Below are 25,165 nucleotides of genomic sequence, written 5' to 3' on the forward strand. Positions count from 1 at the left end.
TAAGGAACTTTGATAGACATCCATGTCGATATTTGCAGTAAGTGTGTCAGGATACTGGGGAAATTCTGCAGAACTGGAAGAAAGTTAATACTGCTTTTAAAAAGGGTAAATGGTATAAGCTGGGTGACAGTACTTAATTACATCTGCTCTACTCCTGCCAAGTAGGACTGCTTGGTAATACGAAGATTGCTGCCTTAACATCAATCTGAGTAAAAGTATCAGAATACTTTATATAGGATCAAAGAGCTGGAAAAGGGTTTATAATTACTTCATAATCTAAAGGGCTTATTTGAAAGGACATCTTGTTGCAGTGTCAGTTTTTCAAATGAGTTTACCAGTTTGACAAAAGTCATGTAGGACATCCCACCTCCAGTCATGTTCTTAAATTGACAACTCTACACATGCACTTAAGTGAGTGCCTGGTACAAATGGCTATGTCACGTTTGGTTTTAAACAAAAGTATAAACAGGAATTATTGTCAATTAACTCTACCTATAATTGTCCTGTAAGTTCTGGTTTATGTTCTATATAGGAGTTTAGGAGTAAGCCAGAAGACAGCATTAAAATTGTACTGATGATCTGCTGATAATTTAAAGATTAGGGTAGGAAAAAAAAGGCAGAGTTCAACTCACCAATGGAGCTAGGTATCTCAAAGGGAACTAACTAATACAGTGGAGGGTGGAAATACCTGGCAAGAAATACATCACAAACAGACTTGATGTCATGATAGACAATGAACTAAAATAATTTATTTTGGCCAAACTGTCTGATAAGATTGTTGCATGGATTAACAGGGAGATCTCAGGAGAGAAGAGGAATGGCCATTCTGCATTGAATGACAGTAGTGTGCGCCAATGTCTGCCTTTCTGCCTTTTTCTCTGAAAAACTGGAAAGGGCTCTAAAAGATCCTGAAGTAGCACCTTGTAGGCTTTGGAAAAACTGTATTTCGTTGTGTTGCTCCCCTTTTGACCATTACCCACAATCTGTCTGGACAGAGTACAAGAGTGATGAAGTAAGCAAGGAATTTGGGGTTGAACCAACTAATGAGCAAAGAATAAAAGAGTTTAATAGCAAGCAGTTGGAGCTCACAGTGACATTTTCAAAGAGCAAGACTAATAACTTAATGCTGTAAATATTCTTGAAGGACAGAGATTATTTATTGAGCTGAAAATGGAAGTTTTAGGATCATTGAAAAATACTTGGATTGGTGGTAGACAAAGAGTCTTCTTTAGGCTTAGTGTGACTTCCTGACAGTCAGATCTATTAGTCTGTACATTAGTTTATGTTCTCAGAGAAGCAGTGAGAAATATTGAGTTGTTATTTTGATATTAGATGGGGAATACCACCAGAAAGTGCTGTAAAGGAAATTCCTGTTTTGTCAGAAAGATATCTTGGCTGGTCTGGAATTCATTTCCCATCATGAGTTCTATAAGTATTTCCTGTAATTTTCTTCTCTTCTGCAAGGTAACATCAGGATTCAGGAGAACAATCAGCCCTGCAGGTATCTTAATGCTTTTTTTGCTGTAAGATAGTGAAAGAAATGGAATTACCTTCTCACTGATGGCATTTTCTTATTTTACTGAAAAAGAGACGGATTTGAGCTGTGTTGTTAAAAGATCCCATATTTTTCCTGTGACAGTTGAATATGTTACACTGTTTCTTCCTGATCATTTCATGTTCCTTAATTACAGACTTAGTTTAAAATCATTAATCTCCTTCCTCTCCATCTTATATTTCTTTTCACTTAAACAATTGACTTTTGCTGATCAAAATAGAGAAATCATGGAGGTGAAAAGTAATAGTCATTATTTTTTTCTACGCTGAAATTTATGTCATACAAAAATTACATGCAAATATGTGTGAGAGGACATGATGTGGGATTATTAGAAGCATCTCTGGATTATCAGAAGCGTCTTAGTGACTGTGTGCACTAGATTTTCAATTCAATCAAATAAGTTGAATGAATGAGAAAGAAAAATAATTGAGATTAAAAGTAAGAGCATAGGCTGGACTAGAGGCTGCTAAGCTGTTACTGTGAGTCCTCTTCTCCTCAGCAATAGCCAGAAATTCTTTGTTGTGAGGAAATGAATGAATAGGGACATATTTCTGTGGGTGCCCATCAACAAATTCCTTGTCCATCACTGAGTCTAGGATCTTCTGTCCAAGTACACTTTGTCTGTCAGTGAAATTGGCTGTAATGACTGCCTTTCCTTCCTCTCAGATGTCTTACCTAACCTCTCAGGTAAATGACATCTTCCCGGGGTAGGTGAATAGGGTTGTTACGTGCGATAGAAGGAACCCTTCCAGCTTTTTGCCAAAATTGAGTAGGGTGTTACTGTTGTTTTGTATCTTATTTGTCTCAGGCATCACCGATGGCAGTGGAAGTATTTTCCAAGTAGCTTAGGGCTCTGTTCATGGTAATCTGCCGCTGGATCTTATGCTTGTTAATGAGAAACAAGAGGAATATCCCAAAGGTGTTTGTGGGGAGGGGGTGTGGGGTTTGAGTGCTTCAAATATTTTGCTTAAGTTTTAGTTTTATCAGGACAAATGTCTCTAGCAGAGCTTGTGCTATGACTGTACTATGTTTGTGGGTCCCACGATACTCAGGATATTTCCAAAGTATACAAGCAGCTTGAAGTGTGTGAGGAGACGAGTGGGTGGAACAGACTTTACAGAAAGCCCTGAGGGAAGTAAATACTGAAGCTACAGCAGTGCTTAGCAAAGACTGGGAGATAGAGAACTGAGCAACATCTCAAAAGACAGAGAACATAAGCTGGGAGGAGCAGACTCTAGTTGTCAAAAGCCCTTTCCATAACAGAATTTCTTTTAATATAGTGAAATAGATTTGTTTGCGATATATGATTGTTTATTAGCATGGATTTTTCAAAAGGCAACACTTTCATAAGACTGGCTAAACTTTGGCCACATAATTCCCAGTCTTTTTGAGGATTTCATCCTGTTATTGAAGACATCTTGCTTATCAAGGCAGGGCCTGTGTCTTATATGCAGTTCAGAATCAACATTTCCAACATTAATGTCCCTACATATTTGGAAGCAGAGGCAGGAAAAAATCTGGTGTTTGACAATTGGTCTGTGGAGACCCCAAATCTGTCATCAGTACAGCATGTGTCTGCTGCAGCATAATGCTGTTCTGTTCTAAAATTACCCTTCCTTGGAACCCCTTGAATGACTGTCTTTAGTAACATAATGAAAGATGGAAGGATGCAGCATTTTCATGCTATGAAACATTTCACAGCATTTTACTCACTGTGTGATGCATTGTCATCTATACTAAAATGAAAATTGTTATAGCAGTTTAAAATCAGACCAGATATTGCTGAAAAACTATATGCAATAGTGAGGGAAACATGTGAACATATGCTCATGTTTGGGGGGTTTTCCTTTTTATAGATACTGATGCAAGTTCTCATAATATTATTGTTCAAATTAGTTCTGCTGAGAATATCTTAGATGTTATCAATGGTGCGTCTGTACATCCCTGTATGAACTGCAATTCATGTGAATAAGATTTCTGTCTCCTCTGACATGATTTGACATTTTTATATTGCTGAACTCATAACCCAAATGGCCAAGGTTTGAAAGCAATTCATTTTGCATCTTGCTGCCTGTGAACACCTTTTGAAAACAAATACATTTGTTTTTGCCAACTTTTTCACAATTTCTAGAAAAGGCCAGCGATAATCTTAGATACAAACTACTGCATGCTTAGTTTGGGACTTGTGTGTTTTCACATGCACAGGTTAAATAAATAAAATAGCTGCTGTTGGTATGAATTGTTCCAGAGACATCAGGATGGTACTGCACTGATGCATTGCAATGAAGGTGAGAGTAATATAGCAGGGCTTTGTCATATATATGCTCATGCTTTATTATATGGGAGCATAGTTTTGTATGGCAACATCAAACACATCCCTCTTCTTTTTATTTTGGTATAGCTGCTGTCTGCTGTTCTGGATCACATGAAGAAAACTCTTCTGCATCAAATCCAACTCAGAAGCTCTCCCTGATAAAAAATAGGATGGTTTCATTGCATCAGCCTTCTAAACCAGGTACCACAAGTCCTCTTCCTTACATCCTCCTTATCTCTCCTTCAGAATCTAGGTGTAAGATAGATGCTGGCAGTCACAAGCACCTCTCCCCAGAAAGTTATGACACTGTATTTCTGACTGGAACTAGAGCAATGACTCAGAAAGGCCGCTGTAAACTTAAGGCAATTCCTTATTTCTGTATGAAACAAAAACAAATAAACAAACAAACAAAACCCAACAAACAAAAACAAAAACCAAAACAAACAACAAAAAAACCCCAAAACCAAAACACCCAAACAAAGCAAGCAAACCAAACCATAAAGAACCCCAAACAGCCCTCCACAAAAGAAACATAACTCCCTTCCCGCTCAATAAGCCAAAAAAACCCAAAACCCAACACAGCAGGAAAAGGGAAAAGAAAGAAAAAGGAAAGAAAAATAAAATCATCAGCACACTGAAATCCACCAGATTTGGGGTTGGGAGTTCTTGACATAAAAGCTAATTAGTGGAGCTGCTTTCCCACCCCTCTAGAACAAACTATCTTCTTTGATATTGAATGAAATTTTTTTCCAAATGGAGTTTTATTTTCACAGCATTGTGAAAACCAAGTGAGCTGTGAGGATTTTTAACTTGTGTTCGCTGCCTCTTGTCCTGTCAGTGGGCACTACTGAGAATGTGCAGCTTCCTCTTCATTCCCTCTCATCCATGTGTTTGCACACATTGATAAAATCCTCCATACCGTACTTTTCTACAGACTGGTCAGCCCCAGCTGTGTCAGCCTCTCCTCTTGTGAAAGATGTTCCAGTCCCTCAGTCATCTTTGTGGACTTGTGCTGGACTTGTTCCTCTAAGTCTGTGTGTCTCTTGTATTAAGGAGCCCAGAGCTGGGCACAGCACTCCAGATGTAGTCTCACCAGTGCTGAGTAGAGAGGAAGGATCACCTCTCTTGGTCTGCTGGCAGTGCTCTTCCTAACGCAGCCCAGAAAGCTGTTGGCTGCCTTTGTTGTAAGGGTGCAGGGCTTGCTCACAGGGAGCTAGCTGTTCACCACTCTCCCAAGTCCTTCCCTTCAGCTGCTTTCCAGCCAGTCAGCCCCCAGCACAAACTGGTCTATGGGGTTATGCCTCCCGAGGTGCAGGATTTAGCTATTCCTTCAAGGATTGGGATTTCCTTCAGCCCAATCCCCAGCCTGTTGAGGCCGCTCTGCATGGCAGCACAGCCCTATATGTGTCAGCTGCTCTTTTCTTTCTGTAACCTCTGTGAACTTGCTGCGAGTGCACTCTGTCTCCTTGTTCAGGTTGTTAATGAAGATGCTAAACAATAAAGAAAGACCTCTGGGGATTAGAAAAGCCACACGTTCCTCCCAGGAAGTGGCAAGGTGACCTAGAGGAATGTTCCTTATAGTAACATCTTGCAGATGGTATCTAATTCTTTGAAGTCCTTTCTGACATACCCTGGACTGTCCACGAGCTTTTTTCGATCTAATCTTCAGAGCATTTTTGTCATATCTTAAAATATGTCCTTTGCTGATTGTAGTAATACAGCTATATTTCTCTCTTATACCTTTTCTTTCTTTTAATTTGTCACGTTTTTCCTTTTTGCTGACTTGTACTTGAGGTTCTCCAGGTTCATGAGCAAAGCTGGATATGAAACATGTGTAAGGTGGTACATAGTGGAGTTAGAGGTTTCAGCTTTCAGTGCTCTCTTTCACGGTGCCCACGAGTGTACCCAGTTTTTTTACTCTGTGGTTTGTGCTAAAAACCAGCTTATTGTTGATCCATCACAATACAATTTCTTCAGCCTCAGGTTGTGGTGGACAGGCCTTATAAAGCCCAGAGAGTTGGGAATTAGGTGCTTTTCAAGGGGAAAGTTGTGCTCACCTATCTCAGTTGTGAACCACCTTGTCACATGAGACACACTCAAAGGATTAAGTCTGCATTGGTACAGTCCTTGTCACTGCAAGCTGAGGTATTAGTAAGGTTTGATGAAATGATTTTGTCATAAACAAGAGTTTCAAGCAACCGTCTATTTGGAAAAGGAATTTCTTCTTTCCTAAGCTTTCACTTTTCTCTTTCACTGTTATGCTGTTGTAAGAGAAATTGCTTTCTGGGTTTTATGACCAACTAAAAAAATTATCTGATAAAAATATTACTTCTACTGACAATAAGTCTGTGGATACTTAGTTAACCTGTCAAACTTCAATAAATTTGAAACAGCACAGAGGGTCTGCATCAGGACTCTGCTTTGTTTCACACAGCCGTGGAGTTTCTGAGCTATTGAGATCCCTAAAGCTGTTTAACTGGATCATCAAACTATAGCCTGGAGCTGTGCACAGACATTTTTTCCTAGATCCATCAGAGCGAGGAGAATGGCTGTTGACCTCGTTCCTGTGTGCTGCTGGAATCTGGCATTGTATACACACACACATATACACAATTTGCCAGTTCATCTGCTTGTGGCTTCCATGTGAAAATGATGGGCTGGACACTGCCCAGACCCTTCCTATGCTGTATGCATTTGATGAATTGGGCTAAGAAGATATTTGGATGGTTGGCCCAGGTGTCAGTTTTAGAGAGGCAGCAAACTCCAGTATGAGCAGGCCAGAAAGAGTTGGGGAGTGTCCAAAGGAATGGAGGAGGAGAAGTGTTTGGGTGGGAGACCACAGCCTGCGCCAAACCACAGTTATGTGCAACTCTGTAACATCCGTGTTTCTCTTACCCCGGCACACTGAAAGTTGTTTTATAAAAGTGAACTTAGAATTAGCTTCAGTAATTAGGAGAAAATTTGTTCGTTTTTGCTGTTGCATTCAAAAGATGCTTCCATTTCTTCTTTTTTCTGAAAGTTTAGTTGAAGTATCGGCAAACTTCTGGAGGCTCTTATGTTTCTATTTTTGCTCCACCTGTGCAGCTACACTTCCTTATTATATCTGAAAGTTTAGTTGAAGTATCGGCAAACTTCTGGAGGCTCTTATGTTTCCATTTTTGCTCCACCTGTGCAGCTACACTTCCTTATTATATCCCTGACCTTAATTCTGTCCTTCCTACCTACCTGTTCTCCACAGGAACAGGGCTACCAAAGGGATAACTTTGTGTCATTCATGGTTGCAAGGTTTGAATACCCTCTGAACATCAGGATCCTAAACATGAATGTTTAGTCTCATTATTTCTCATTTGGCCTGGGGACATTCCAGTTATTACTGTAATATTATTATTACTACTGAAAATAAATATAATGCAAATTAATATCAGCTCTATTCAGCTCCACTCTGTGTGGGAGAGCTTTGTGCAGCTAACATCCCTTCAGGGAGTTTATATTAGATTGATGAGACAACAGTGAATTCTTGTCTGGTTTATAATATGCTGATTATGAAAAATTCTGGCCAAGATGATCTAGAGTTTTTAATGCTTCAAGCAGACTCTGGAGTTTGTTAAGAAGGTATTCTTATCCATCCTGCTAGAGGAAAGCAAAACTGTTTAAAAAAGATAAATAAAAAAAAATCATGTTAAGCTTGCATTGCTCACCTATTTGGCTTGAGACCCTGTCAGGCTCTTTCTACTGCTAAGAGAGGATTGACCTTTAGATTATCAGTTCTTTCTCTCTGCCAAAATGCTAAATCCATACAGTTTCAATATCCTTGTTGATATTATTGGTATTATTCTCATTTGTGACTTTGAGTACTCATGGCCTAGACTTTCCACTGATACAAATTCACTGTTGATACCAGTGGGAGGAATCTGACTTACATCTGCCAAGAATTTGCAGGTTAGTTTTCATTCTTACATGTTCCTTGATCTGCTCTGGGAGAGATTCTGTTGTTATTGACCAGGACAAAATTTCTTTTTTCTCTTCAGTTCTTCCATTTTTTGGGAGATATAGCCACCATACGCTGCACATCTAATCACTCACGTGCCCCTGTTACCTCTGCTCCCTGAGCTGGGATAGGCCTCACTGAAACCTTTGGTTTCTCACAACAGAAGTCTCTTGTATCATCGGCTCAAGCTGTTCATGGGTGACTTCCACAGACAGTTTTGGCAAACCAGACTGGGTGTTATCTTCCATTGGAGTCCTGGTGTCCCAGGAGAGGCAGCAGATGCTTCTGGAAAACAGTTCCTCCCAAGGAGATGTTGAAGGTAGGCAGAGCTGCAGTTCCCCTCGAATGGACACCTTCCTTTGTCCAGCTCCGGCTGCAGCTGTGGGTGGCAGCAGCAGGAGTCAGCAGGCTGAGGCTTCAGGCCCATGTCACTAAAAGTACCACCATGAGCTGGTTCTGGTGCAGAGCTCCCAAAGGCACAGTCAGCACCTGAGAGTCAGTAAGAGCCAAGTAATGCATGTGTGCTGCCTCGGTCATGTATGGATGTACTCTAAACAGCTGGCCCCTTTATATACTCATTTCCTATCTCCCCATTTTGGGATAAGCTACTTTTACTTACAGAGACTGGATTTTTCTTAGGAAACTAAATCCTATACAAGCCATAACTGGCTCCACATGCCTGCTGTCTGACTGGCAAGGTCTCGGGCTTTTGTTTTGTTGGACATGTCTTCATCCTTTTTTTGGTTCCTTCTGTTCTCATTTCTTCTATAATTTCCTTACTTAGACCCTTAATTTTTACTTGATTATCTTTGTTTTTGTTTGTTTTGCACATAGTTATTTCTTTATTCTCATGACTCCTTTCTTCAAACTCCTTATCCATTTTCCTTTTATTATCTCTCTTCCATCCATGCTGTGTGTCTCTTGTTTTGTTGTGGGTTTTTTCTCTTCACAGGGGACATTTTCCTCCTGAACACCAGTAGACTCCCAGATAGATGTGAGTTCAGCCTGCAAAGCCCTATCCTGCCTGGGAGCTTGGATTCTTGCTTGCTGGAACTGGCCATATGTTCTCAGGATGCTGTCACTCTCCTCCAGAGATTCACAGTTGAAATCAGATATGTGGAGACAAACAAAAATACAATAATTTCTCTGAGAGTTGGCCATGAGGAGAATGCTGGGTAAGACAATCAATTTTCAACTGTTGAGCCTTTGAATTGCAAGGTAGAGTGGAGTTCCTCCAGGCTGCTGTTTATCAGTGTCTTTTGCCTTCTTAAAGTCATTGTTGCTATTACAGCAGAAAATAAAGGTATAACTAACTGTCAGGACTGAAGCATGCAGCCTCCTGACAGGATGCCTGTAAAAGACACAGGTTTTGTGTGTCCCCTTTGCAAAAAACACACTAGCTTAGATCTCACTCTTCTTCCCTCACATTTAGAAGAGTGAAGAGTGATTAATGCTTTCACCAGTTCAAGGACTGCAGCTGTAAAATGCATTCAGTCCAAAATCTGCCTTGGTAACATGACTGATATCTCTATGGATTCAGTGGGTCCTATCATTGCTACAAGGGTCACAGCTCTCATTTTGAGGTGGGGTTAATTTTACCTCTTTAGTAATTTCCTCCTTTCTAGTAGGTTCAAGAGCATCCACTTCTGCTCCATTTGTAAAGTTCAGGGAGGGAAAAAACTGAGGCTAGAGGTAAGAAGAGGTAAAGGAAAACAAAAGAAGGTGTAACAACCCCAGATCTTGTCCTGTATTCCCTTTGCTCTTGTCAGTGTTTTACTTTTTCATTCCTGTGTGTAGCAGAATGCAGTAAGGAAGTGAAATGGGTAAAGGGAACAAATCACAACAGGAAAAAGAAAGAGAAACGTCCACGTGTCATCTAATTTTGCCATCTTCCATGTGCTTATTTTTCCTTTGCTGCAATCCGACTTATAAGAGCCTGGGTCAGACACGTAACAGAGTTTTTTATTTCCATCACCTGACTGACTCCCATGGAGAACTTAAGCAATAGATCCCAGTTCTTGTTTTCTTTGAATTCTTTGGCACTCCCCAGGCTGCCATGGAGATCTGTAGCCAAGACTCCCAGTCAGCCAAAGATAGCAGAGTTTGACTAAAAAAACTTATTTTTCCTTCTTTCAGATCTTTCTCTCTCTTTCTCTCTGATTTTTAGCTGTTGCTCAGTTCGTTCCTTGCTGTTCCTTCCCCATCTTCTTGCCAATTTCACTGGGAATCTGTTGCATTTTCTGGGATTAGTTTCTAATATCCTTTTTTACCTACTCAAAGCTGCCTTTGCTGCTTTTTGTACATTTGACAGGCCTCTGCAGCTGTGACTCCATTCCCCTATGTAAACTCATAAAGTACCCTTTTTCTGCACCTTACCGGTCAGACCAGGTTTTGCTGATAATCACTGCAGCATCTCTGGAATGGATCATGGGTGTTGTTTAGCAGCTTCTTTGAGCACTGCAAAACAATTCTATATGAAGTCAAGATTATCATCTCTCTAAAAGTGATGGCATTTAGATTTATTAGAATGAAGTTAGCTTTACTGGAAGTTGGCATAGACACTGGTATTACTTTTTCTTAGTGAAATGAAGCACTGGTAAGCTCAGAGAGTTTACTCTTAAGATTTTAAACAAGGGAGGTGATCAACTGCTGTTTGAAATCAAGATAGAAAGGAGGGATACAAAAGAGATAAAACAAAGTTAGGAACCATGTTGGTCAAATACCCTTGGCCTTTTCCCCCTCATTACAGGGAAACATTAAAATCTCAGTACAATTAAAAAAACCTGACCATGCAGGCAGAACAGAATTTATTTCTAACACAGTGATTGACCCGCTTCTTGCTAGGCAGGTAGCCTGAAATGAACATTCTCTCCATGATTAAGATTTTAACAACATTGGTTGTTAAGGAGAGACCACCCTGAAGTGCTCCCACTTTACAGGGACTTTCCACAGGGAGGAGGAGTTCTACAAGCTTTTCTGTGTTAACCAAACACTGATGCACAATTTAGAGCAGAACAAGGAGGACAATGATGCAGCGACCTTGAGATAGGTGCCTATGTGTGGTTCATAGTGTAACCAGAGAAAATTACTACCAAGGGATTGTGTTCAGGTCACAGTAGAAACTTGGACATAGGAAAAAGGCTAGGTGTCACTTTTTTTGGATAATCAGACACTCCAGGAAATCATGCTTCGGCCCTTTTTGTCACCTCTCAATTCCATGACCAAGCTATACCTCATCATAAACTCCAGCTGCGCCAGACTACTTCAGTGAACTGTCCTCTTTCTGGACCTAGACATTTTCTACAGATGGTGCTTTCTCCTTCAGGATCCATCAGCTACATAGCTCCCAAAAGCTTATATATATGTCATGTGTAAGAGAAAGCTTCTGTCCTGTTCACCTCACCAACTAGTAGGATTTATCATTAAATTGGTAGTATTGAAGCTGCCACTATTTTGTCACACATAAGCCTTAGTGAAAGAACAAAGAAACAGATGGACTTTCAGCACCACGTTCTCTGAACACGTCGGGCAAAGTCACAAAGTGACAGTGTTTACTGTTATATACCACACCTATAGATCATGTGTATTCTGAGTTATTACCGTTAAAAGGAGAACTGCTGAGGGAGTGAGGTGTTTGAAATTCTATGTATTACAAAAAAGATATAAAATTCTATTTCTCATTATGTCAGTAAAGCTCAAACATCAGGAGCCCATAGCCTTGCTTGCAAGGCCAAGCCTTCTTTGTCTGGCACTTAACTCAAAAAACTGTCTTCACTTTCTCAGGGTTATGGTTATGATGCTTATTCAGGTCACATCTAATATATTTTTCACCTTTTTTTTTAAATTTTTTTTAAAAAATGTTTTCACTATTTTGCTTATCCCACCTTTTCATCTTTATGACACAGACCCAGAATCAGCCACAGTTGAAAATTCTTGAGTCCTTTGTGGTTTTGAGTGGTTTCACATGCTTGTGTTTGTTGTGGACCACAATTATTTTAGTGTTCTCAACTAAAACTTTTTCAGTAAGAAGCTAGTTTCTCTCAACTCTAAGTACTCACACTTCAGTGACAATTAAAATGCATCATTTGGGGCAGGGATAATATTTTCCCTTTCTGCAGTCAATAAGCCAAGCTGATTTTGTTCTATTTTCATTCTAAAATGGCCACAGTACTCTTGGTAGATCAGAAAGCAAAAAGTTCATTGCCATGTGCACACATGGGTTTTCAGGTAGCCAACCTCACAAAACTGTTTATTGCTTAGTTTTTTGTGTCTTCCCCCCTTTTTCTTGGAGGAGTGGTGGTGATAAAATACTCCACCATCTTCTGAGACACTTGTAGTAACTTGCCATCTTTGACACTTATACTCTACTAATGTGGTTGTTTTCATCCACTAAAGTTATTTAACTTCTACTGTACAGATGACAAGGGAGAAGCCTGGTAAGTGTTCTCAGAAAATATCTAAATGCTTGCTGACAACAATGAGCAGAGCCATTTCAATTAAAAAAAATGTATCTACAAAGGGTGAGGCTGTCCAGCTGCTGTATAAGACTATGATTTTTGAACACTAATATGGGAGCATGATTTAGTTAGAGCCTCTTTTGCCTCTCTTGAACTTGCACCCAAAGATACATTGTGTCAAAGAATAACCCTCTAACATTTTGGTGAAGGCTGGAGGGAGAGGCATGTATTTTGCTCTGTTTCCTTTTAAGTCCAGTGGTCAGCACTGGATGTTTGTGAGGACTTGCAGACAACAGCTTCCTGTGTGTATAAAAGTGATGCAAAACTTCTAATTTTCATGTTCACTGATTGAGTCTAGAAGCACCTAGCATATGCAGCTTTGTGCAATAACCCATGCAGTGGGTCCCCCTAATTTAGAAAATGTTTCAGCTTTCATGTTCTGCTTTGTTTAATTTTTCAGTCCTAATGAAGAAACGGTTATTCTTTACATTAAATCTTTCTTAAAATTAATCATCAGTTACCTTTGTTGGATATGAAAAATGACATCATAGAAAGGATTGGTAAGAAGAGGGTGGAAAACATCTGTTCAGCAGAGAAGGCTGAGAGGCTAGTGAAAACCCAAAGTGAACACTACAAATGAAAATTTGAAATTAGATATTTGCAAGGTGAATCTTGAATTCTCTTGCCTTAAGCATTAGATGGCTTGCAACTTCAAACTTTCCATCCATGCAAATTTCTCAAAATTATGTCAGACCCTGATAGTTGTTCCATGCATACAGATCAATTTTAACATCTCTTTTTAGAAGAAGAGTAATATTGCCTCAATACTTGAGATCTGGTTTGACGTAAAATCAATAGTAAAGTTATTGCCAAGCTTGGCTTATCTGGAAGCCTGCTGCAATGATTCATCTTCTGCTGGATCAACAATGGGCTTCATTCCTGATTCCATTAAGAAAATTACATTGGCTCTGACTAGCCTCCATTTCAATGGTGGGACCAAGCAAAGGAGGTGTAATTATTTAGAGCATTAGAAATCTTACTGCAGTTGGATCTAGGGGGTGAGGCTTTCTATGAAGGGGAATACCTTGATGATTAAGAGACTTCATACACAAAAGCACTCTGTGTGATGCAAAGCTGCTTGTCATTTTTGCAGTCTTTGGATGCTAGACAGCTTTTTCTACAGTGTTATAAATGGAGAAAATGTCAGTAGAGATATTTCAGTGCAGAACTAGGATGTTTTGTGGGACCTTAGTGCTCTGACTCAGAAGAGCTGCCAATTCACAGAAGTAGTGTCTTTAGATGGTGGCCTTGTTCTTCTACCAGATACCACAGCTCTCCCAGCAGAGATGGCAGAATGGACAGTGTGTCTTCCTAACTCATGGCACTTCAGAACTTGGTTTATTGACTTAGATGACCAGTAGTTTTATTTTGATATACCAGTCTATAACCAGCAAGCTCCAAAGTGTCTGGCTGACAAAGCATATAGGATTAAGGTGCAGCAGCTGAACTAGTCATTGTTTTCAGCTGTGGGGCTCCTTAGTTGCTACTACTAAATGTACCACTGACTGTGAATGAGAGGCTGTGTGCCACAGGTTCCTGCACTCAGTGGTGTATTAATACTGGCAATACCATGATGTCTCAGCTGGAGGGTGGGTTGTAACTTGATAGAGGTACTAGAACTATGCCTCAGTGCTTGGCAGATCTAGTATGCCTAATAAGTAAATACAAAAGATTTAAAGATTGTCCTTACCCTTATTGGCTCATTGAACCAATTTGATTATGGCCCATTTGTTCTTGTGGTCAACAGGATGCAATGGAGTGATGAAAAAAGCTGTGTTATGTAGCAGAAGTGACTCAGTTCTCGGTTAGTGCTGGATGGTCTTGGATGTTGTCCCACAGTGTGGCAGGGGGAATATATTTATAAGAATATTTATGAGATATATTTATAGGTGATGGATGTTCCTGAAGCTGCACTGTAATACAAAATGAAAGCAAAGCAGCTGTTCTCCTTTGTTGGGAAGTAGAGATGGTGCTGCTGGGATTCAGGGCTGCACATTTCTGAAGATGAATTAAATTATAATGAACTACTGAATATATTATGATGGAACAGGAAATAGAAGAAATAGGGTCTTCTTGATAAGAAGAGATCAATTTCATATGAGTTCAGGTTATCTGTGGGTATTCATGCATATGTACAATTGTGAAAGTGAAAGGTGGGTGGATGCCATAGAAGGGATAGTAAAAAAATATCCAAAGGTATATAATTGGTTTGTGAAGGGAAGAATGCAAGAGAGGGTGATAAAAAATTAGTGTTGCTTTGGATTTTTTGCAAGTTGCTGATAAGGTGGTCTGTAATTTTCATATTGAGCCCAGAAGAGATGTGTTTGTAATCTGGGTGTTGCCTTCTTGGTGTTTCTGGTGCAGGACAAGGGCTACATGACCACTTCATGGCAGCTGAAGGCGTTTCCTAAGCAAAAAAGTAATACTGGGAGCAGAGATGATTGACATCTCTTAACAATGTGACCTGGCCTTCTTATTATTCCATTGGCACTGACTTAGGTCACGTGTTCAGAGTGGCCCCAGTAACATCAGCAGTGTGTAGAATGTGGGTAAAACTATCTCTGTCTGATACTTTCTCAGAAAAGGGCTTAGAGCAAGGATTCTTTTGTCACTATCATGGCTCCAATCAATTTACAAAATAATAGCACATAGATTTAACTGTATTTTTCTGTCTTGTTTACATAACATACAAGAACAGTTTTTGGAGACAAAAATAAAGTAAGAGTATTTTTAAGAATTCTGCTGTATTTTTTAAACGACACTTGGGTACCTTGACTTCCACCAGACTTAATTTGAATGAGGTACTTTGAAGATTCCCTTTTGGTATCTCTCAAGCTTTTGATATCTGACAACCATCTTTAAAATTAGAGTGCATAGGACCATTTGTCTTTCTCCAAACTGCCATGAATGCTGCACAATTGAGAAACCCTTGCAGTCTGGAGATTATGGCATTTGCTGTGCAGTGAAATGTAAGTGGCATGAGTAATCTGCATTTCCTGGAACAGCACTTCTCTTCTATCCCTTGCTTTGTGGGTGCACTGTAGTTTGCTAAGGTGGAAAATGAGATAGATAACACACAGATAAAGGTTTTCATTGTTGACACAACCAAGAAACATTCAGGGAGGGCCAGACATTTACTTCCAGAACACACAATGTCAGCGTTGGCTTGAGGAGATCCAGAGACTTGTGCAGCTTGTTGGTTGATCTGTACTTTCAAGAGCAAACAGAACACAACCATGTGTATGGAAAGCACATATTGGGGTGTGGCATGTCCAAAATTGGGGATAATTTAAGTCCAATTTAAGAATCATTGGGAATGGTTGGATCTAGTCACCATTAGCAATAAGCTCTGCAGCAAAGATAACCTAACATGAGCTTGCTAGGCTGAACATCATCTCTTTTATATTAACACCCATTTGTTATCTTACTATTTACATCCATTGATCCATTTCCCATGCAGATACTATTACCTCTCTTTGGTACAATGCAGAATCTTTATGCTAAAGACTCCATGGATTCCAGTGTGCTGTGTGTATGTCTCCTAACATTCTGCTGTCCTCTAGGATGAAATGGAAATACCTGGTGGCCCAGATTGGACGAATAGAAAGACCTTTCACAATCACCCTGGTGTATTCAAACTGTGGAGCACAGGAGGTTGGAGTAGTGGCAGTGGGCTCCTTGCAACTCAGGAACTGCTTTCATGGTATGCTGCAATACAGACAGGTTTGGAATAATCAAATACATCCTCACCAAAATGGATGAGTGTGATGAGGGATAGTTGGATAGGATTTAAATGAAAGATGAATAACTCAGAATTACAGAACTGATTTAAATGATCCTCTCTGCTTTTCAGCTTTGCTTTGCTTGATCTTCATATGGGAAAAAAGCAAAAACAACTGGACTTATGCTGAATCCAACAACAAGGATGAAAAAGTCTTTACCTAGATTATTTTAGCATTTAGTATTTTTCTCTCTTAAATAATCGAGGACAAAAGACTGCCCTGTGTAACCAAAGCCTTTTGTGTTCTTGGGCTTTATCTAACAAACCTATGAAGAAAAGAAATATTTATCTGCCCCTGGTGGGGTCTATTTGCTACTGCCAGGCTGAGAATTTTTATCTAAAATGAAAATAATTGGAATGTAATTATTTCCTCTAAAGTACTGAGTGCTCAGCTAAGATGTCAGTTTTACCTGGAGCTTACAGTTTTGTTCTGAATGTTGTGCAAATGATCCTCAGTGGCTATGCAGAACCTTGCTAATGTCACTGAGGCTTCTTAGAAGTGCAAGAGTCTGTCAGCACAGGCAGCCTTCAGGTTGGGGACATAATCATCTCCATTTCCTGAAGTTTATGAATTAATATAATGTTATTGCTTCCATTTTGCAGACTCTGTAGAAATAACTTGGAATGTAATGTAAAAAGAAAACACTATCATGAGTATGGTTTTGATCATATTAGAGATTTAATTGTAGTCATTATTCTTTTAATTAAACTGATGCTATATTTTTAATGTAATATTTTTTTGACAGTCCTAGAGTTCTGAGGAGATACAAACAGCCTGAAGCACTGTGCTCTCAGTCTCTATATAACCTGGTGCATGTATCTGGCACAACACAGTGTCATGAAAAAATACTGGTTCAGATTCTGTACCTGGATTGATGCAGAGGTGTTCTTTTCTCTTTCTCCTGCAATTGGTTCACTAATTTTGCTTTTTTTCCAGAGTAGTAATAACCCCAATGGAACTTCTGTGCAGAGCTCTGCTAAAGGGCAGCAGGTCCATAACAGGCCTGTGCACATATGCATCCACAGGACAGGCTGGCTGCATTAAGAGTCGTGCTTTTGGGAGATATCAGACTTAAAAATCGTGTTCAGCCTGGCTGATGGGTACCTGTGCAATCAGTCAAATGCTCCCGGACTATAACTGACTAGACTAGTTAGTGTGCATGAGTAAAGTTTGTGTACAGTGGGCCCACTTGCTGGGGAAGCAGCTACTTCATGGGCTGGATGCCACAGCTGGAAGCTGGCACAGAAATGAGTCAGCAGCTGAAGTGCTGTTAAACCTGAGCCTCAACAGGGCATAGCGATGTGTCTGTCAGGGCTGGAGATAAATGGGTGCCCCTGCCTCCAGCAGCAGAGAGCCATGCAGCATGTCACAGCTGCCTGGCAGGTGCACAGTTGTGTGTGCAGAACTGAGGAGCACGTCACGGTCGAAAACTGCAAGGCTGTTCATTTAAAAAAAAAAAAAAAAATCTACAAACACAGCAGAAGAAGCACATGAGAAAGAAAAGAGCAATAAATTTGGTCCGGGAATCTCATGCTGGATAGAAAACTACACAAAGAAAGCAGAGGTGAACATCATTTATCATACAAAGGACAAGGTCCTATGTGTGAAGATTGATACACATGAAGGGTCATACACATTCTGTCAATAAATCTCTGGGCTTTGTTCTCTTTCTTTTTTTTTTTCCATTAGATAAAGAAAACCAAGGTCTTTTTATATATGACAAAGGCTCCACCTTCCCCTGCATTCATGGAGGCTGTGTCAGCCACCTACAGATCTGTGAATTCATCAGTGATTGCCCTACCAAAGAGGAGGAAGGAGTGAGGTGTGGTGAGTATGTGGCATGACACTTCATGGGAACGTTCATCCCATTAGAAGAAATAATTAAGAATAAAAAATGCGTTAAATTGGTTCCATCTTTAGATTAATTCAGTATTTTACCTCCTGAATTAATTTGGCCCATTTACGTTAAGTGGATACCAAGATTCTCTTTGAAAATACACCCTGTATAGAATAAACCGGATTTTTTTAAAATTGATTTTGTTTCGTAAGTATTGCAGTAAGGAGGTCAATGACCTTCCTTTCACAGTTACTGCTACTTCAGAGAAAGTCAAAACCTCATTTACATGTCTGCAGCTGGGTGATAATTTCCTTCTGGACTTATGATCTAAACCTTCCCTTCAAGGAATGATGCTAATCATCTTTCCACTGTCAGTGACCAACAGCATCATAAATCTGTCCTTCCAAGATCCCAGTTCAGAGTTCTTGCACATCAGGACAGAGAAATCCCCTAACAGTATATGTGGTGCTGAGAGGCAATGTTTAGCTTTGTTCCAAGTACAGTGGTGGAAATCTAAAATAATCCGATTTGCCTTCCTTTATGAGGACACAAAGCTTTGTGATGCCTGCAATTTTGTATGCAGCAAGACCTTTACAAACATGTGGCAGTGATTTGCCATTCCTTAGATTACAGGGGCTGCAGTTTTGCACAGTGTTTAGAGTAGAACAGCACAAGGAAGTCTCAAGTATTTCCAGAAGCCAAGTGTTGGCTTTCTAATGGTGACTCTGGAAATAAACAAATGAGACCTATTTTGACAGTGTAGCATAGGTGGGGTAACTTGGACAACTACAATGGATTTTCATTTTTGTTACTGTTTGTGTTCTTCCATAATCAAGTTTCTCCTATTTTCCTACTCTTCCTTGTTTTCGATTGTAGACCGTCTCCCAGAGGGTTCACACTGCTCTTTCGAAGAAGGTCCATGTGGCTGGACACTGAATGAAACTGCAGTATCTCCTTGGTCTATTCGGGGCTTTTCTGAAGTAATTCAAGATGACTTATTTGTAGGGTCTACTTTGCAAGCCACTGGTGGTAGGTTCCTCTTAGTTCTCTCTCCCACTCTCTGTGTATGCATGTACACAACAGCCTTGAATTTAGGTTTATTTAAATTGGTTTTAAAATTTTGGCATCGTTGCCAAATGAACCTCAGCATCAGTATTATCTATAACAACTTCAAATGTAGCTAAAATTAACTTTTGAGCATGCCTCAAAACTTTATATTAAACATGTTCTGCAGAAAAGTTAACATAAAACTGTCAGAGACAAGGATTCTCTTTCACCTTTAAAAAATCATGTAGTGTATACTTCTTCCCTCCTCCTTTCTCTTATGAGCTAGGCAGCTGCTGAGTTCTTCAGCAGTTATACGATAACTGCTGCATCACTAGGTAAAAATTGCCCAACAGAAATAGGCAGCTTGAAAAAAGAAATCTTTTGAAGGCCTTTGACAGACTCCTCTAGTGGGTTAGGAAGAGCATCACATATAAGAATATCCCAACTGATCATACACATTCTGTGCCATAAAATACCACAATAAAAAAAGAGTCAAATAATTCCCAGAACTGCAGAACTGTCAACTTGCTAAATAAGAACGAGGGAGGCCAGACCCTCACCTGTTCAGAGTAAAAGTCAGAAGTGATAGCACATGAGTCTTGCCTCACAGTTGCCTGCCAAAATGAAGGGTTTCTATACAACTGTCCTGTTTGTCTCTCAAGAGCTTGTATTAAGCTCTCTTTGGAAACAAAGATTGCAAATCAACTCATCCAGCCCAGTGTTTGTCTCAGCAAGAGTCATTGATGCTAATGGTGTAGGAATTAGGATTGTGAGTGGTGTGTGCTTCTGTATGGGAAGATCTTGAGTGGTATCTGAGGTTTATGCACTCACCTTCCAAGAAGAGGTTTGCGATGTTGACTTTTGTGCTGCTGAAACCTACCAGAGTGTTTATTATGGCCTCACTTACAGATTTGCTCTCAAGCCATGCTTACACCTACATATGCTTACTTATCTACAGTAACATTAATGATGTTAAATTATTTCAAGAGATTACCCAAAACAGCAAAAGATCATTTTGTCTTTTCTGATTCACTTTTGTGTTCACAGGACACTTCCTCTACCTGCGAGCAGACAGCACTCAGACAAGTGGTGTGGCTAAGGCTTATAGTACCAGCTTGCCACCCAGTCTTGCCACTGAAGACTACCAGGTATGTCACCCTGTCTTAGCACCTTTGTGGAGTAAATCATCAGACTGTAGGCACTATTTGCGCAATCAGTCCATTCTCCTGTCCCTCCACACACTCTACAAAACTCTGGAAAGCAGAAGAGTTGCCTAAGCTGCCTAGCTGGCTGCTTGTTGAGAACTGGAAAGGAGATGTGAGGTGCACCCCCAGTAAGTTGAAAGCAGGAGCTACTCATTATGGAAAACTCCCCAGCCAAACTGTACCAGTTAGGTAAAGTTACTCTTTGGAGAGGTGCCAAGCAGCTGAATTGTATGGGGCAGCCAGGGTTTGTAGAAAAGAGAGTTGTCTGGATGCGTCGCTGAGCCTTTCAGCATATCTGCTGCTGAGATTTCTCTTCATAAATTCTGCAATACCTTTGCAGGAGTTAATAAACTTGATAGTTTCACTGAGAACAGGAGTGTGAAGTTAGGAGGCATTAGATTTTCCAGAAATAGATGAATGTAATAAACTTCTGATCACATTCTTCAGTAATTTCAAAATGTTGATGCAACGTGGCCTTGATAAAATCACGTAACTTGCCTTGCAGCTCTGAGATGCTGGAATTAAAAATATTAAGTAATATTATAGCCATAACACTTAGGAAAATTAAGCTGCAAGTTTCAGCTGGAGTCCTGTCTTGCTAGGGGAAAAAGAGAAAGCTTTGATGCCTCCTAATTAGAGCTGGGAAAATAAATACAGTGCAGGTGCCAGAAATGTAACTTTGGCATTTATATTTATTTGTAAATCCAGGTAAAATTTGCTAGATACTTCTAACAAAATAAAATGTGATTGGAGATAGGTTCACAAAACCAGGAGAGGAGAAGCACAGTAGCTGTTGGTTGTTGTGTAGAGGTCACAGGAGATCTGGATCCATTCTCCCCTCCACTGGCAAGGATTTGAGCCCACATTGCAGGAGCAAGGAATTTCTGTGATTGTTCTTTGCAGAACGTGTGTGTGCTCCCTTTCCTGCCAGTACTGGACCTCTCTGGAACATAAAGGGCAGCTGAACATTCAAAGCAGTGGTAGAAATGGCACTTTTCTCTTGCTCTGTTGCAAACTGGAAGTGGTTGCTCCACCTGCTCCACAGAACAAGTCCTGCATCAAAACACTCTTTGGCCACATGATTTTGTTGTTCGCTTGTCTTAGGGGTGCTACAATGCAGGGGGTGCCTATGAGTTGGAGCAGGTATATGGACTGAGGTTTCCTGCCTCTAAAGACAGTCCTTGTTTCAAAGGTATTTGGAGCAGGACAGCTTTTCCCTCAGAGAAGGCAATAACAAGGAAACCAGTCCTCTCACCCAGATGGTGACAGAGACTGTGGATATTGTCATCAGTGGTTGAAAAACAGCTGCCCAACAATAGTGTCATTTAGGGTCTTCCCTGAGAGAATTCTGTGCTAATAATGGTGCTGAGTCAAATACAATCAGTGAGTGGGGGCTTAGTAATCTCTGTCATTAAACAGTTTGACCCAGACTCAGAGGTTTCTTGTCTCAAATTCCCAGGGAGGGGAGAAGTGACTACCTTTCCCTTTTGTCAAAGGTTACCATTCTTTTCCTCTTGTTCCTTTGTTACAGATTCAGTTCTCAGTGCATGTTTTTGGTAGCTACAATGGCACAGTGTCCTTCTCTCTCAGGGAAGAGATAAAGGGAGCTTCAATCACCTTGCCAATGTGGGAAAGAGCAGGGAGCTGGAGTGACCACTGGTTTCTCATCACCTTACCAATGCCAGTGCTTCAGAACCGGTAAGAGCTCAACTGTCAGCAGTCAGGGTTATCTCTATAGATTTAGTAAATCGTTACTGTCTTTGTTGTGAAGTGCCACTTTCATTCCTGCCTTCTTCCAGGCCCATTTTTAAGTGACTCTGCTTGCTCAGGAAGTATTCTGTCATAAGTGCATATCTTTGTGCACATGCACAGCTTAGCTCAACACAAGCCCACACCATGTGGCTGCACTTCTGTGCAGCCTCAAACAGCACTTAGGTTTTGGAAGAGCAATCATCTGTACCAAAAACCTTTTAGCAATCTGAGCAAGCCAGTGTACTCACAGTGTCCAAGTGCTCCCAGTAGGGAAACAGCTGCATTAGTATGGCTGCACTTTGTACTCCCACAGTAAAAAGCACGCCCGTGAGTCAGATGGTTGCTGATCCCACAGTGTAGCCAATTCAGCTGTCAAGTTTAGGATCTGTATCAGTGCAGCTTAGGCAGCAGGAGATCCTTCGTTGCCACATTACTGATGCAATGATTTCAGGAAAAGACTGCTGCCCAAATGAGCCTTGCGCTAAAGTTTTCATGGGTTTAGATGTGGAAATACAGTGTGATATTGGTTTTAAAATGAAGTTAAATATTGAATATTTAAAGAATTTCAATGCAATCTAATTTTATTCAAGTGTTTTTCCTCCCTCACCTAATGTCACTCAGACTCAAGCCATTTAGCTGGTCTTGATAGCTGGTTATTTTGCACAACATAAACTTTTTTTTTTTCAAGTTCTCCAATCTGGTTTTATTTGCATATTCCTGGGGAAGGGCTGTTTCACATGAAACTTAAGATAAAAAACCCCTCCAAGTCTATACAGTGAATATTATAAATGGAAATATATCTACCCAGCATTGACAATAAATAATATCTCAAAATTCATGGGATAAAAAGTGTGAGAAGATTCCAAATATTCTCTGCATCTTTGTGTGAAAGGAGAGGATTTGGGTCTGGAAGTGATAGCTATTCAGACCCAAGCAGCAGTAAAACTCAGACAGAGAGAGAAAATGTTGTTCTACCCTCTTTCTAGTTTAATTTCATTATTACCTTTGGTCTTAGTATTATCATGTGTTCACCATACACAGCTTTGCCATGAGTGATTCCTTTAGGGTCTGCCTGCTAGCACTGTATTTAATATTCTTGTCTGACACAGTCTGAAGTCCTGTGGATTAGCATCTGTTTAGTTATGCATATGTAAAGTATGACCAGTGAATTACTGCAGAATAGCTCTTTTCTCTGGGCACTTTACTGTGAACCTGTCTGCAGCAGAGATCAAGGGGCTCTTCAGAGATATCTAAGACCTTCTGCCTCCTCTGATATACAGTCCCTTATGCTTGTTCCCTGAAGCCTCCAATTTCTATATTGGCTCTTAGTTCTGAAGCAAAATGGATCTTATGTGGCAGAAGGGAATGGACAGCAAGAGGCTTTTTTGGAGCGCTAACCAGCATGGCATGAAAAATAATTGATATACAAATATTCAAATATTGCAATGTTTGAAAAAGTTGAGCACTTAGGCAAAATGAAAGATGTAGATAGGTCATGCATGCATGTGTTTATTATGACAGTCTCTTTCAAATAGTTCTATCTTGTTTTACTTCATGAAACCTTTTTGTATGACATTTTCAATTTTAAAACTGAGCAGCACAACAGCGACAATCACTGTGAGTAAGGATGGAACTGTTCAGTCTAGAAGGCAAATCTGTACTACCTGTGCTAGCCAGGTGCCTGACAGAAATAATAGGTTGTCATTTGCTACACTGATCTGTAACAGACACAGAACAAGTACACACTTTGCTAGAAGGTGCTGCAGCTATTTCCCCAAGGGAGGAAACCCTGATCTTTGTGCTCCCAGGACATGGGTTCCATCCCAGTCCTCTTGTCTTGTTCTTTCCTTGATCTACTCCTTCTGTCCTGTCTTACCTGCTTCTGTGGGCATTTTGTGCCTTTCTTCTTTGTTTTCATATACTTGGTCTCTTTCTTCTGCTTCAACCTCCCTTTTGGGAACCTGTTTTATCTGTCTCATGCTTCTGGTTGTAATTTCCCTTTCTGAACTCCTCCCTGTTTCTTGTTTCCATCTGTCTTTCAGCAGATGCCATCTCTGTGTGTTGTTTTGGTTTGGTTTTTTCATTATTAAGTCTGAATCCCTTCCCTGCACTTCCCTTCTCCTAGCGATCTCTTGCATGCATTCATTTCAGTGATCCCAGACCTACAGTAAAGGTTTATTCCCAGTATTCCTGTTTGATTGGCTATTTAATTCTCTCTGTAGATCTTGGGTCCAAACTCCCTGCACACCAAGTCCAAGCTTCTCTGCTCTAGAATTCCCAGTGAGCTCCCAGCCTCTCTCCAGGATGACACCTTGTTCACTCTGGATTCAGTTTAGGCAGCTTTTTTTTCTCCTACTTCGCCAGGACCAACAGCAGAAACAAAGGCTGGGTCAGAAAATATTTATTCATTAATTTGGAAGGGCAGTTCTTACCTCATGCAGCTGAAGCAGGACCTGACACAGTTCATAACAGCACTGCATGGAAAGCACCATTTAGCCTGAGACTTTCAGATATCCAGGGAAGACAAAACTAAAGGATTAAAAAATACCAGGCTTGGAAGTGCCAGGGATTTAAAAATGTCAAATATATTTTCTTAAATTTTTGATTGATTCTCATTCACATGGAAAAAAAAGCTCATGTCTGCCATGTGACTCTCTTCCTCACAAATTTCAGATCCCACCTCAAATACACAGAGTGTTTAAAAAGTTACCAGCATTTTTGAGCATGGTCAGAGTCATGAATCCCTGCATTGTCTCATCCTCAACACTCACAAAATGTTTTGACCGCTAGAAAAGTCATACTAAATCACCCAAAATAGAAAAGTTCAGCCTGAATTGTTTTAATGTTGGTGAAGTTGAAAACAATTGTAAAGAAAGGTGTGTGATGAACATTCCTGGACAATTTTACTACGGTTTGGTATAAAACTACATGAATGACTATTCTGCATATTTATGGGTGTTGTCAGCTTTCCCCAGTAATGTAAGCTCTATCAATGCTGTGCTTAGGGTAATTTTTAGTGCAGATTTTGAGCTGGCATGTTGTTTTTCTGTATCCCAGATCTTCGGGAAACTTCTGTCCTTCTCTTGCTACAAGCAAGGGCTATACTTTCCCCTGGTTCCTTAAGGGTATGGTAGGCAGTAGTAAAGTGGGTAGGAAGGGGACAGACCA

The 25,165-nt window shown here is 40.3% G+C and overlaps 1 protein-coding gene across 1 annotated transcript in view; it reads left to right on the forward strand.

Annotated features, from left to right (window-relative positions):
- The window catches only part of LTK (leukocyte receptor tyrosine kinase), a 95,817-nt gene that overhangs the window by 36,619 nt on the left and 34,033 nt on the right, over nucleotides 1-25,165 (forward strand). Inside the window, 8 exon segments of the mRNA XM_032111365.1 lie at nucleotides 3,957-4,070; nucleotides 8,021-8,176; nucleotides 8,810-9,032; nucleotides 15,938-16,077; nucleotides 17,846-17,983; nucleotides 18,870-19,022; nucleotides 20,088-20,188; nucleotides 21,777-21,943. Coding sequence (XP_031967256.1) covers nucleotides 3,957-4,070; nucleotides 8,021-8,176; nucleotides 8,810-9,032; nucleotides 15,938-16,077; nucleotides 17,846-17,983; nucleotides 18,870-19,022; nucleotides 20,088-20,188; nucleotides 21,777-21,943 — 1,192 coding nt within the window.

Source organism: Corvus moneduloides, chromosome 6 (genome assembly GCF_009650955.1).
Source record: "Corvus moneduloides isolate bCorMon1 chromosome 6, bCorMon1.pri, whole genome shotgun sequence".
In the NCBI taxonomy this organism is placed as follows: Eukaryota; Metazoa; Chordata; class Aves; order Passeriformes; family Corvidae; genus Corvus; species Corvus moneduloides.